Genomic DNA, 15,153 nt, shown 5'->3' on the forward strand with positions numbered 1-15,153 from the left:
GCGGCTGCGTACCCAGCTCCGTCACCATGGGCACGTGCGCGCCACTCGTGATGTGCGAGTCGAGCCGGGGCCTGCCGAGCCGGGGGCCACCCTGGTTGGCCGGCCCTTCGTCCGGGTCCCTGGCAGCCCCCTCCTCCTCATCCCGGGGGTCGGTCTCCAGGCCGGGCGGCATGAATCCTGGAAGGGACGCGCCGCATCGCACCGCCGCACCGTCAGCAGCTCGGCCGCACAGGAGCCTGGGCTGGTGCCGAAGTCCCCCAACTTCCGTGCGTCACCGTGTAGGAACACGCTCGGATGAATCGATGGTAAAGGCGCGTATGCACGTACGTTGAACTTCTTTCGCAACGTACGTAGCCAACGAAGGGGGCGGGTGGCCAGCACCAGGCCTGGCCACATACTATCTCCCCAGACCAGCACCTGTTGCAATGTGTAAACAATTGAGGTTGAGTCGACATAGGGGAGGCCCAGGACCGGTTTAGATAATCGTCACCGGTGTTGGCCCTGAGCGGGAATGGAACTCGTGTCGCCGGGTTCGCACGGCCCCCAAATCATGGCCACTGCTGGCAGACAGAAGTGAGGGAGAAAGGGAGGGAGGGAAGGAGGGAGCGAGCGAGCGACTGACCACGGGAGTTTGCGCGCAGGGGCCCTATGGCGTCGTGGAAGAGCATGCTCTTGATGTTGAGGGACGCGAGGATGCACTCTTTGTCCTGCAGCGACGCGTCGTCCGAGCAGCCCTCCCCGGCCGACAGGATGACGCACATGTCGCACAGGTTCACGCTGACGGCGCGCAGGTCGGCCCGGCTCAGCGGCGAGCCCTGCGCACAGCGGGCAGCGGCCGCCCGTCACAATCGGCATCTTCATGTGTTACCGGAGGAAGCTCTTTTTCACAGTGCCCCAGTAGGGGCACTGGAGTAGAACGTTATGACAATAAATAATAAAATAACACGATGGGAGTGCAAAGTATACAAAAGGTTAACAAATCACTTAAAAATATATATACAAATAAAACTAAACTATTTTTTTTATTCCTTGGTTCTTTCGGTAAAGTCACGTAGAAAGAAAATATAACGTAATAAATAATGGAATACACGATGTTTCGATTGCAACACAAGCAACCGTCATCAGGTGTGAAAGAATGCAACCTCGGTGAGACACATATACAGAGAGAGAGACAAAACACAGACACGGAGAGAGACACAGAGAGAAAGAGAGACAAACGCAGAGAGAGACACGCACAGAGAGAGGCACAGAAAGAGACAAACACAGAGACACAGAACAACGCCTCTGTGGTGAGGCATTATATAGAGGGGGGGGGCAGAGAAAGTAAACGGCAGGGGGAGAGAAATTGGAAGTTTGAGAAAACAAACCTAGTAAACTTAGAAATGTAATGCAATGCAACACAGAGTCGGCTAACACAACAGTTAACACTTTACCTGGTTGATTACGTTCTTCCAAAGATTGCTACATTTGAAGTTAAGTCTGAGTTGTGTGGAAATCCTCCCCGTAGAGGTGGTTCAAACTTGATTTGAAGCTTTCGTGACTGCAGGAATTACTCTTCGGTTCTTTCTTTATCTTACCAGGTTCAGCCCACGGAGCTTTTAGCGTCTCTTTCAGACGTTGTTAATACAGAGATTATGTTTTACCTGATAGTCTCAGTCTCGTCGATGACAACAAGTCTCAGTCTGTGGGTTTAGTTCAATCATTCTTACATTAGTCCATTGTTGGGGGGGGGGCGTGATGTCAGCACGACCCACGAACCTCGGCTCACCGCACACCTGCATGCCCGCATGCCAGCCAGTCAGCCAGCAAAACTTTTTTTTCATCGTAGGATAGAATCAAGTAACGTGTTTGGTCTTCCTCATTGGACTGCAGTCTCTCATAACTTTCCTGAATGATCTCAGTCTGCATCTTCAGTCAGACTCGTTAATGTTGTTTGATCAGTCAGTAACAGTTAAGCAGTCTGAGCCACTGCCACGCCTGCTGAATTTCGTCCACTCGTAGTCAATCGTCGACTGAATTAAAACCAAAAAAACTGCTACTTTTGCTAATTTCGTCACGGGAATGCACGCTGTCTCACGGGAAGGATGGAGATCTTGGGGAAGTGATTGAGGGACTCCCACTCGCGCCGCAGGTACTCGAGCGAGCCGAGCAGCACGATGTGCTTGAGCTCACGCCGACGAAAGTTGCTGGCGCGCAGCGGCATCACGAAGTTTCGCAGCCCGGCCAGGGCTGAGGTGGCGCCGCCGAAGATGCACACCACCACGTGCCCGCTGAGTGCCGTCATGGCCGCCTCGGCACGTGTCTACCCGCCAACCGACACGACGACGACGATAAGAACGTGCGCTACGGCCGTAGTGACAACGCACACCGTCACAACGTGGAACACGCACCTTAAGAACGCGGTTTCTGAGCGAGCAGACGACGAACTGCTTTATTGATCTGCGAGGCTGAGCTGTACGATAGAGTACGTGGTGCACCCCCATCTCCCGCACGTCTGATTAGCACGGGTTGGCTCCGTACGGTGCGAAAGAAGTTCAACGTACATATATCTCTGTTCTTTGTCCTGCCATGGGATGACTACAGACTCATTTTAAAGTGTAAATGTGATTCAAATGTTAATTTATCTATTCCCTATAATGTGTATATGTATAAGTAATTCCTTGCTTGACGCATTTTCACTTAACACGGCACTTTTCACAAACGCATCTACTGAATTAAACAAGGCATGACTGAAACGAACTTTTTTCACGTTGACGATAACTGATGTATTTGAGAAAATCAACGCATACTGTGGAGCATAACTCGAAAATCCACACAAAGCCATTTCATAAATTCTAACAAACCTTGTGATTATGCAGGTTGAAAATGTTACACTACAGCATGACATCTGCACGGACCACAGACATTGTCTCCAAATTCTAGATTTGAAGCTTTCGTAACTGCAAGGATTCATATTCTTAGGTTTTTTCGGTAAAGTCACGTAGGTAAAACATTACAATTAATGAAAGTAAAATAAAATAGAAATCACGACGTTTCGGAGGCAACACAAGTCTCCGTCATCAGGTGGGACCGTCACAGCCAGATTTGCTGCATCACTTGATGCAGCCTCCGAAACGTCGTGATTTTTATTTTATTTTACTTTCATTAATTTTTATGTTTTACCTACGTGACTTTACCGAAAAAACCTAGGAATATTGTCTCCAAATCACTGGGTAAATAGACAGTCCTGGTGGTCATGGTGAGAGCGGTTGTGTTGATGGCAGTTGAGATGGCGGTTATGGTGAGAGCGGTTGTGTTGATGGTGGTTGAGATGGCGGTTATGGTGATCGCGGTTGTGTTGATGGTGGTTGAGATGGCGGTTATGGTGATCGCGGTTGTGTTGATGGTGGTTGTGATGGCGGTTATGGTGATAGCGGTTGTGTTGATGGCAGTTGAGATCGCAGTTATGGTGATAGCGGTTGTGTTGATGGTGGTTGAGATGGCGGTTATGGTGAGAGCGGTTGTGTTGATGGTGGTTGTGATGGCGGTTATGGTGATAGCGGTTGTGTTGATGGCAGATGAGATCGCAGTTATGGTGATAGCGGTTGTGTTGATGGTGGTTGTGATGGCGGTTATGGTGATAGCGCTTGTGTTGATGGCGGTTGAGATCGCAGTTATGGTGATCGCGGTTGTATTGATGGTGGTTGAGATGGCGGTTATGGTGAGAGCGGTTGTGTTGATGGCGGTTGAGATGGCGGTTATGGTGATAGCGGTTGTGTTTATGGCGGTTGAGATGGCGGTTATGGTGATAGCGGTTATGTTGATGGCGGTTGAGATGGCGGTTATGGTGATAGCGGTTGTGCTGATGGTGGTTGAGATGACGGTTATGGTGATAGCGGTTGTGTTGATGGTGGTTGAGATCGCAGTTATGGTGAGAGCGGTTGTGTTGATGGCGGTTGAGATGGCGGTTATGGTGATCGCGGTTGTGTTGATGATGATCCTGATGATGGTTATGGTTATAGCGGTTGTGTTGATGGTTGCGATAGTGGTCACGTTGTGACAGTCAAGGCCCTGGGTTCCTCACCAGCAGCACCTGCTCGATGTCCCGTGACGGGCACCAGTGGAACATGCCCGTGGAGTCGAAGCGCATCACGTTGGTGCCAAAGTGATCCGCTGCGTCCATGCGTCCCGCCTCCATTGAGCTGTGCCTGCCGGAGGTTCGCAATAAGGCCAAAGGTTCAGGCAGGGTCACGTCAAAATCCAAAGTGCCTCCACGCTCAAGCTAAAGGGGTTGGCCCATGCTAATTTCCATTCATTGCTTGAAGTCGGTGGTAAAGAAATTCCACTTCAACTCACGACTCACCTGAGTAGCCAGATAATTTTCTGGGACCCATGCCCAGTGAGATAGTGTGTGAGTAACAGTGGTGGCGTCAGTGGCGGCTCCTGCAAAATCTCTCAGGGGGGGCAAATGTCTGGATGATTGATAAGGATAAGGTCCACCCATGCAAAGGATAAATTAACAGCTTAAGCATGTAAAGGCAACTTCACTTCTTTAATATTAATGAAAAATAAAGTGACTCTTACAATACATCTTGTTTGTTTCTATACTCACTATTAATACAATCCACTCAAGTTTATTTTATTAAAGATTCCACTAGGTGGCGACAAATTATATTGTTGGATGAAACGTGCTTACGTATAATGACGTAAGCACGTTAGTGCGAGCCCTCCCGGAAGCCATAGAGAATGCATTGCAGCGCCCCCCATTAGAAAAAAAACATCTTTGAATGTAAGTCTATGGGGCCACTCGGGGCGATTCTCAGCCGGAGTGAAATCGCCCAAAAAGAGGCGGTACTCCACAGAACGTGACATGACGCTGATTGGACTATATCCAGAGGCACAGTGACGGCTAGCGTGACTCTGTGGTTGAATGACATTGGTGGTGCGTCGCCCAATCGCCCTAATGAAGAAACCGCCCCTGGGTGGCGTGTGACCTCTAAGTCAGAGACAGCACAAGTATGAACACTTGCCAAGAAACAAGGAAATCTTACATTTTTGGGAAGTCATGTTAGCAAACACAAGTGTACTGTTAACACATTCACACCTCTGTATGAACGTGTTACAGACAGACACAAAGACTCATGCAGAGACACACAGACATGAAAGCAGAGACACACACAGAGACACGGAGACATGCACAGACACGTAGACACGTAGACACGGAGACAGAGACACAAAGAGACGGAGACACACAGGCACGGAGACACACGAAGACAAAGATCCACCGTATAGCCGTAACAGACTGTTTTGTTAGCGAGCACCTATTAAAGGCCGGCACGGCGCACGAGGGGGTGGGTGGCCAGCACCACGCCCGACCGCCTTTGTCTCCCGAGTGACACACAGACACGAATACACAAACATGGACGCAGAAATACCCAGAGACCAGCCACGAACACACTCATGCAGTTGGGCATATTCTGGTCCTGGATTTTATCAGTGCAACTTAATTTACTTGTTCTTGACAACATCAGATAGGGAATTCTCCCTCAGTTACAACGCATTTCCACCCACCCAGACGGACCAACGGTGGCTCTTTGGCTCTGTGTGCGCCGTGCAGATTGAGCAAGATCGAACTTGTGTGCCGTGGGGTGAAATCGGTTGAGAGGCACTGCGGCACACACCACCGTCACCTCCACCAGCAACAGTAGCAGCAGGACGACCGCGCGCCCACTGGTGAACTCACGTTCAGTTGCAGCTCACAATAGCTCCCTTGGTCCAGGCCATATTACACACAGGTCGTGGGGACTGCAAACCTGTCAACCACTTATGAGTGCTCTACCTTACTACAGACCAATTCAGACCTCATTGGTCACCCCGTGCCCTTATAAATCTCAACGTTCATTCTACGGAGTCCCATCACAAGGAGAAACACAAACAAATTGACAAAACGTTTTTTATTCAATTTCCCTGTAGAAGAATACGGGTAAACCGCATGGGTTGACAGGTATGGGACTGCGTTGTAATTTATTTTTAATCATGTACGTATGTTGAATTTCTTTCACGCCGTACGTAGCCAACCGTGCTAATTGGAGTCTTGTAGAGATCTCATCTTTTCGTTTCGCTCCACGCGCTGGAGCGAAACGTCGGACAAAGTGCCAAACTAAAAAGGGCACCAACAACGCTCAAAGACCGCAGCCGCAGGATACGCCTGCACAACACGCGTGCAAAAACCAACGCAGCAGCGAGAGGGATTCTATTTTGTTCATGCTACCAGTGTGACCTGATAACTAATTTCTTTAAAAAATATTTTTTTGCGTTTAGTTTGTTGTCCTTCCCCCCGCACCTCCGATTAGCATGGCGTACGGTGCAAAATAATTCGAACATACACACGTAACACATAGCCTGTGTGTTGCGTGTGTGTTGTACGTGCAGGGCCACGCGTGTCACTCACGGTTGCAGCTGCATGCTGTGGTCCGCCCATTCGTCGCTGCCCCTCCGCTGCTTGCGCGATGAGCACACCTCCTCATTGGCTGCCGGGCAAGCCCATCACAATCACCACCGTTGAAGCACAGACAGCATCAAAGACACTCAATGTCCTTATTACTGCACGCATCATGTGGCAATATTATGCAGGAGCTAAATGCCAATGTCGAGGGCCGCTAGCACACGACAAGAGTTTCAGGAGGGAGAGAGATTTGTGTCGTTTTGATGTTACTCCTCCATTGAAGGAGACGCAGACTGAGAGGGTTTTACTTTATAGTCCATCGGCCTGTTGATGTTGTGATGCGTTTGATGGTAACACCACCGGTGTCTTCGAGGAGGAATGTAAAAAGGCCAGGATGTGCGATGTTTGGGTCCCGAATGAGGCGATTCGTATGGACATCACGAATAACTAGGCGCGATATCACGAGATATCATCGTACGATATAAAATCCGCGATAATTGTATCCTCCATTTCGTATAATACCACTGTCGTTACTTTAAGTATTTATTTTCCAGGGAAAAGAAATTCAATGAAATAAACAAGTTCCCAAAATAAAAGTGTACATATATTTAAAACGAAATCAACGATTCAATTAGTGCTCTGTGAAAAGTTTTCCAAGCAAATCGGTGATTATACGACGTCTTCATCGATATAAGCGTGACAAGTTGTATGGTTGCAGTGATTCGACGACGTGGCGAGCTTCTTTAACCGCAGTTGAGTAAACCACCGTTGAAGAACTTTAAAGTATTTTTTTAATTAATACTATGTAGTAATTAATACTATGTGGTAATTAGTACTATGTGGTAATTAGTACTATGTAGTACATCAGAGCACTAAAACAATACAATACGTGACGCACAATGACAAAGCTATGGGAAACTGAGATCGTGATAATCGTCATATCGCAAACGTGAATATCGTACTGTATCCTGATATCGCAGAATCCATACCTTGAACAGGACAAAAGCCACTGCTGCTCACAGACTTGGCAGTGACGTCTCAAGGGATGCAATTGTGCTGCTGGGGTTTCAATGTCGAATGCCACTTTAAGCCATTGATTTCTTACATTAGATGGTGTTTAGTGTGCACTCTGTATTTGCGCCAAGTAACTACACATTCTAACGATAATTTTACACTTTTATATTTGATGTTGGTTATTGTTACTCTATAGAACGTCATTTTTTCAATTATAACAAAAATAATTCCACCATATTTATATTTTTTATTGTATCCCACGTTTCGATACAACATAATTATTCCCCAGTTTAAAAAGATAGAACATTAATCATATCCGAGGCTATATTTGCAAAGTTCTATCGGACAGTCATGTCAACAATCTGCATGGCTATTCAAGGCTGTGTTGATCTACACAATGGAATGCTGCTGCATTGCCTCATATAAACATTACTAAATTGTATTTCATATTGCATACAAATATTGTACAGCACAAATGCATAGCATTTTAAATGTATATGTAGATATAAATATCCCAATTCCTGTCAGTAGAGCTCGTGAGTAAATGCGTACATCTTGACTTTGGAGAAGGCTATCCGTGATAACGAAGACATAATCTGCTTTTGTCAACAGCCACGTTTTGAATTAATGTTTGTAGCTCATAATTATCAAATGCATACTCAATATTATAATTGCATTCATATATTATGTCGATGTTTACTTGGTGTTATTGCGTTTGCATTGCAAATTGAGAAACGTTAAAAGTGTGCATTACAATGATTTCTGACAAAATGGAATTGTTCATGGTCGATGACAAAAATATATCGTTTAAAAAACAGAAACTTTGAGATAAAAAAAATTATCTTGCAGGTTTTCATGAGATGCAATCACAAATTGCAACAAAAAACAGAGGAATAAAATTCAAATGGGAAAAGCAGTAAAAAATATATATTTATGGGAGGGGGGTTATGTTGATTAACAAAAAACAACGATGAGCCAAAAAAAATTGCGGCTTAAGATGACAAAAAAAGATTTCCCCCCACAGTTCGAAAGTGAAGCGATGCAAACAAAACCCAGCAAGGTTGCAGTTCGTGCATTTTTAGCAAAATAAAATTAGCGTTCAGATGCGAACCAACTCGTGCATTGACATGCGACAGTTGTGGCCAGGTGAGGAAGAAGACAATGAGTGAATGAGTAAAAACACAAAAAAAATAAGAAAGAAATAAGAATAAGAGAAGACAGGCGAGAGGGGGCATGCAATGGGGGTCTCTGGGGTTTTTTTTGTTACCAGGAGAGCAAGGGCTGATGACAAGGGTAACAAATCGCGGGCAGCTTTGTGAAATACTGCAACACAATGTGGGTGACCGGAATGACGACACGGAGACGTACACAAATGTGCAACACACGCACGCGCATCCACACACACAGAAGACGCCGGACTTCGGGGAAGGGGGGGGGCAGTCGTTGTTTTTCCCCCCGAGCGGATCCGCTGCGGGCCAGCTCAGTGCAGACACTTACACAGGACGAAGTGATTGGGGGTCGGGGGCGCGGGGGCCTGGGTCCAGACCTGGGCGTCGGCCTCGGTGGCCGCCGGGCACCACACCTGGCGCAGCCTCTGGCACACGGTCAGCTTAACTGGACCACACAGCGTGGCGGTGGAGATGGTGGTGAGGGGGGGGGCGAGCAGGCAAGGGGCAGTGGGGGGCAGCGGGTGGCGAGGGGTGAGGGATGCGAGGGGCGAGCGGCGTGGCGTCAGGGGCGGCGGTGAGGCGTGACGGTTGAACAGGTGGCAGGTGGTGAGGTGTGACGGTTGGACAGGTGATAGGGGGTGAGGTGTGACGGTTGAACAGGTGGCAGGGGGTGAGGCGTGACGGTTGAACAGGTGGCAGGGGGTAAGGTATGACGGTTGGACAGGTGGCAGGGGTGAGGCGTGACGGTTGAACAGGTGGTAGGGGTGAGGTGGTGTGACGGTTGAACAGGTGGTAGGGGGTGAGGTGTGACAGTTGAACAGGTGGCAGGGGGTGAGGTGTGACGGTTGAAAAGGTGGCAGGCGGTGAGGTGTGACAGTTGGACAGGCGGTAAGGGGTGAGGTGTGACGGTTGAACAGGTGGCAGGGGTGAGGTGTGACGGTTGAACAGGTGGCAGGGGTGAGGTGTGACGGTTGAACAGGTGGCAGGGGGTGAGGTGTGACGGTTGAACAGGTGGCAGGGGGTGAGGTGTGACGGTTGAACAGGTGGCAGGGGGTGAGGTGTGACGGTTGAACAGGTGGCAGGGGTGAGGTGTGACGGTTGAACAGGTGGCAGGGGTGAGGTGTGACGGTTGAACAGGTGGCAGGGGGTGAGGTGTGACGGTTGAACAGGTGGCAGGGGGTGAGGTGTGACGGTTGAACAGGTGGCAGGGGGTGAGGTGTGACGTTGGACAGGTGGCAGGTGGTGAGGTGTGACGGTTGAACAGGTGGCAGGGGGTGAGGCGTGGTGTGGTTCGCGTGGGGCAGCGTTGAGGTATGTGGGGTGAGGTGTGAAGGGTAAGGGGTGTGAAAGGTGAGAGAGGGAGGGGGGTTGTGAGGGACGTGAGGCGTGGGAGTGAGGTGCGAAGGTGGAGGTGTGAAAAGATGCCAGGTGTGAGGGGTGAGGCATGGGGATGAGGTGTAGGGATGCGGCGGTGTAGTGCGAGTTGACGAGGTGTGGAGGTGAATCGTAGGGGGTGAGTTGCACGAGGGGTAACGTGTTACGGACAAGGTGTACAGAGGGGAGAGTTGTGGGGGCTGGGTGTAGGGGTATGTTGTGCGGTGTATTGGTGAGGTGTAATGATGTGTTTGTTGTAAGGGTGAGGTAGGGGTGAGGTGTTTTGGTGGTGTATTGGTGAGGTGTAGGGATGTGTTGTGAGGGTGAGGTGAAGGGGTGGGTTGTGGTGTAGGGGTGATGTGTAATGGTGAGGTGCAGGGGTGTGTTGCAGAAGTGGGGCAGGTGGGGGATGAGTGGGAGGCGTGAGGAGGAACACGTCTCACGTGTAATGGTCGAGATGAAGGGTGCCATGAGGAGGGAGGTGTTGGTCAGGGGGTTTTAGGGACAGCGTGGAAATACGAGCATGACAGGGGTCGTATTGTAGGGAGGAGGGGTTATCAAGGCAGGTGAGAAGGTTGTGAGGGCAGGGATAGGGGACAGAGAGAGAGAGAGAGGAAAGATTCCACCACAAGTTTTACCAAATGTGGTTTTGCACAAACTCTGAATGCATCATTTCAAGAAAAAAAGCACAAAAAGAGTCCCAAAATGTTCCAAAATGAACACAAAAAACCCACCACTAGGCCATCAATAAAACGCCTGTGGGGAAAAAAAACAATAATTAGAAAATATGAACATTATTAGTATGGCATTTTTTTGGGGGGGGGGGGGGAAGTTTTCAAACAACTCCCAAGCACAAAATAAATCATAAAAAATAACTCCAGTAACAAGAAAAAAACTACAAAGTACCATTTGAATAAAATCATGACAATATTCTTGCTGCAGGCTGTTTAGAAACGACCCTCGAGAGAACAGAAATGAATACATTTTACACTTATGAGACACATTAATCATTTACGGGTTAGTTAATATCTACTATATATGTTACTGATTCCCACCGCTACTCCTGCCTGAGAAATTTTATTCGGCAGGACGCGTTAACGAATCCCGTTGGACACATTTTCTGCTGCAGGTCGATGCAATTCATTACCTTTAAGAGATCCTCTAAGACACGATATCTGTTTTTATAAGGGAGACCTGGTGTGCATTTTAGTCACGTGGGCACTCAGGTTTCCTGAGCATTAAGTGCGGTCGGTCTGTGCGATTTCGTGTATATGCAACTAACCGATTTATACCCAAAAAAATCGTTATGCATGGTTTGAATTCACTCCACATGCGGCTATGCGTTCGGACGTGGGACACATCGCGTGTGTGTGTACTGTGTGTACTGTGTGCGCTATTCGGAAGGCGGCTGTCTCGTGCGGTTTTGCGTTGTGCGCCTTTTATTTTGGAACGCATCAACTGCATAAAGAGAGGGAAACCGGCACGTGTATATGTACAGCCCTCTTGTCAGTCCTCTGCTGGATGAGGCGACCTCCCCATGCCATGCTGGTCGTGCCCACCACAAAGCCCCACAACCCGATATTAACCAACCTGCATCGCACGCTTTCGGATGCTCTTCTGCGGCTATCTGGAATGCTCTTCCTTCCGATATTAGGAAGCCACTGCAACTATGCACTTTTAAATAATCTAGATTGAATACTAATTTCTTTAAAACTGTTTTTGTGTATATTGAGTTTGTTGCCCTTCCCCGCACTTCCGATTAGCATGGTTGGCTATGTACGGTGCGAAAGAAGTTCAACATACATACATGGTGTTGCCCATCAGGCATGCGTGACCAGTTAAGTCATTTCATTTTCACGACTTAGCTGCCATGCAAATTGTCAAGCGGTGGCTGCTTCCCAACATTTTTGTGAATGAGAACTCATCACAGCTGCTATGATGATCCAACTGATCCTATTATAGTAAGCAGTGCAGTCGTAAAGGCAGACTTAAAGGATTAACATTATGTCTACACCATTGCGTGAAGAGTCAGCGAGCAGTGGATAGAGGCTCGTGGATTTGACGCAGACCCTCCTGTGCTTATCACCGACCAATGGCGCTGCTGACCCGTGCTGACCCATGCTGACCTGTAATCCGATTATAGATCTCTTAACGACACCTGCGGGGACCGTGAATCCCAATTTTCGATCACGTTGCACGAAGGGAATTAAAGCGGCTAAACAGTAAACATTAAAAATAAAATCACGACGTTTCGATCGCAACACAAGCAATCGTCTTCAGGTGAAAAAAGACATTATTATTTTTCTATTTACGTGACTTTACCAAAAGACCCAAAGAGTATGAATTCCTACAGTCACAAAAGCTTTAAGTCAAGAGTAAACATTCTGATCACTGAAATTAAGGCAAGGAATGGTAAAGCCCCATTATCGTATATGCTGCGCCATGTTACACTGAGGACAAGCCACGTGGCATGGCTGCATGCTGGTGGAATGTTACCATTTCACAGCATATGTAACCCTACAAGCAGGGCCGATGTTTTGCAATGCGTTTTTTCATTAACGATTGTCAATGGCCTTTATTGTAAATCCTGGAAAACGTGTTGAAAGGTCTTTTATTGCATGAAGTGTATGGCGAGAAATGCATTTCCACGGCATAACAAGAGACGTGCGAAAGGAAGAGCCCATGATAATTGGTTTTTTTACCCTTCTATCTGGCAACAAAACTGACACCTTTTTACAAGGAGTCATGTTTGCATAGACCGCAATACCTGCAGTCATAATACAAACAAAAGAACATAACTCTGATAATATGCACTGTCCTTGAAGTTGATTGGTCCACACCTGAGACAGCTTTCCTTCGAGCCTAGTCTCACATGGGTTGGACCAGATGACGCCAAAAGGCGCCTTTTGGCGTCATCTGGTCCAACCCATCTAAGGAAAGCTGTCTCGGGTGTGGACCAATCAACTTCAAGGACAGTGCACATTATCAGAGTTATGTTCTTTTGTTTGTATTATGACTGCAGGTATTGCGGTCTATGCAAACATGACTCCTTGTAAAAAGGTGTCAGTTTTGTTGCCAGATAGAAGGGTAAAAAACCAATTATCATATTTTTACTGGCAAATAAGGTTCCCATAGGAAGAGCCCATGCCCGTGATAATGGCCATGCACCTTCCTCTTTATTGCTTTGTAATTTTAGCTGTGGGCAAATTTCTCATTTTCAGCTATGATGCAGCATGCGATGGCTTTAACTCTTGTGAACGATGTCACAAAATGTTCAGTATCCACCGTGACAGGTGACAAACTGTTCTAGACCTTGCGGTAAGCTCTGAGAATCACAGATGATTTTGCAAGCTGGCTCAGTGGCGAATACACTGAATGCTATGCTGCTAATCGGTCACCTGCAGATTATCACAGTTATTAGTGATGAGTCGCACTGGTTGTCGCTACAGCAGAGCAAGCCGTGCACTCTCAACCACAAGTGTTTACACCAAAATGTCATCCCCCCTATCTGGCTGATATTTTACGATGTGGTGCCAGTTTCTGCCTATGCCAGTCATCATCAATGCCGGTCGGCAGTACACGGTGACCTGATTGTCCTACGAGACGTCAAGGTAAGATCCCCACAGTTTTGAAGTGTCTAGGCCAGCTTACCCACCCACCCACCAACTCACTCACCCACCCAATAACCTACCTGTACACTTTTTGTGACGCCCAACGCCACCTGCATGGTGCACACTGCCATTGTCTGTGATTTTGTCACTAATCCTTAACCAGTTCTGCAGTAGCCTCCAGACGGAAATGTTCTGTAAAAGCTTACAACGTTTAACCGTAGCACCTTCACGATAGCCTCTGTGCTATAAGATTGGCGTGGATATGTACGTACGCATGTTGAACTTCTTACACACCATATGTCGGTGTGGGAAACCAAATGTACGTATTATTCTTTGATTACTTAATACTGGATCTTGTCAAAGCAATTATCTGTGGAACTGCATGAGCTACCGAGTGAAGCACAACAGGGAAGGCTTAGGTGCGAGGAATGAAATAAAGAATGGAGCCTTTCTGTTTTGCACTTTGTTGACTTGTACTTCGCACGATAACAGCACTTTATTATTGTTATTGGACTCTACGGGTTTAGCAAAGTGAAAAGAGGATTAGCGACACCGTCCGGGCAAAAAAGCCAATGAGAATCCAACTTAACAGTGTCTAACACAATTTCACAACATAAGAGGATCAAAAGGTCTCAATCAAAATGTGTTTTTTGTGTGTGTTCATGCAATTGCTAAGCTTTCAATTTAAAGTTACCCTAACCTTGTGGCACATGTCGGACGAATGGACAGAGAAGGGTTAGAACAAAGATTCCCAAGAGGACCGAATGTCACTCCTCCAAGCTGTGGCCACGAAGAAGACGGCAGCACGCCGTGTGAAGAACTGCCTTCTCGCGAGACAGGGCATCAATTTCATTACTCTGATGCCGGTATCAAAAAATCCCATCGATTCACTCACGTCTGTGTATGTCAAAATTGGAGTTCTGATTCCTTTCCAATGAACCACGACACGTACTCAGTTTGGCAAATGGACATCCCGTGGTTCATGATTTCACGTTAGATTTGGTGACGCTCGGGACAGAATTTTGTTTCTGACCATTCTGGAAGTGACCTTCTGTGCCTTAGGTCCTGACGTGAGTCAACTTACCCCTGTGTGAGATATAAACGCGTCACATCTATAATCAGAGGACAGTCAAATCCAACGCATTGGTCTATGGAACGTTATATTGAAAGGCAGATAACTCGACTACTTAATTATTGTTTCCATTAAAAAAAACTAAGTCAACCCAACTACATCGACCAAAATAATAACTTAAGCACTCCATCCATCGGTCTATAGCAGAGTAAATAGCAGTAGTTCTATTCGACGAGAGAAAGACTCTAACGACACGTAAATATAAGATGTTGCGTTTAGCACTGTCAAGGATTGTGCCCTCCTGCGTGTTGCTGACCAACACACGGATAAGCCGTGTCGTTCTGTCAGCTGCCGGGACAGCTGGACGGCCAATTAACATCCGCAACGGCACACAACAAGGAGGGGTTGCGTGGACAAGCACCCCAGTGCAAATATCAGCGCTACCACATCCGGTCATCATTTCAGGCCGAAACAAACCAAGGGGGAGAT

The 15,153-nt window shown here is 47.5% G+C and overlaps 1 protein-coding gene across 2 annotated transcripts in view; it reads right to left on the reverse strand.

Annotated features, from left to right (window-relative positions):
* Positions 1–15,153, reverse strand: part of LOC144937966 (calcium-activated potassium channel subunit alpha-1-like) — a 156,172-nt gene that overhangs the window by 12,209 nt on the left and 128,810 nt on the right. For both annotated transcript variants that reach the window (XM_078865619.1, XM_078865620.1), the window contains exons 19-24: positions 8,936–9,052; positions 6,431–6,509; positions 4,064–4,187; positions 2,078–2,302; positions 623–815; positions 13–177 (exon numbers count right to left, since the gene is read on the reverse strand). In XM_078865619.1, the coding sequence (XP_078721745.1) occupies positions 13–177; positions 623–815; positions 2,078–2,302; positions 4,064–4,187; positions 6,431–6,509; positions 8,936–9,052 (903 nt within the window). The remainder of the gene's footprint in view (positions 1–12; positions 178–622; positions 816–2,077; positions 2,303–4,063; positions 4,188–6,430; positions 6,510–8,935; positions 9,053–15,153) is intronic.

Source organism: Lampetra fluviatilis, chromosome 20 (assembly GCF_964198595.1).
Source record: "Lampetra fluviatilis chromosome 20, kcLamFluv1.1, whole genome shotgun sequence".
In the NCBI taxonomy this organism is placed as follows: domain Eukaryota; kingdom Metazoa; phylum Chordata; class Hyperoartia; order Petromyzontiformes; family Petromyzontidae; genus Lampetra; species Lampetra fluviatilis.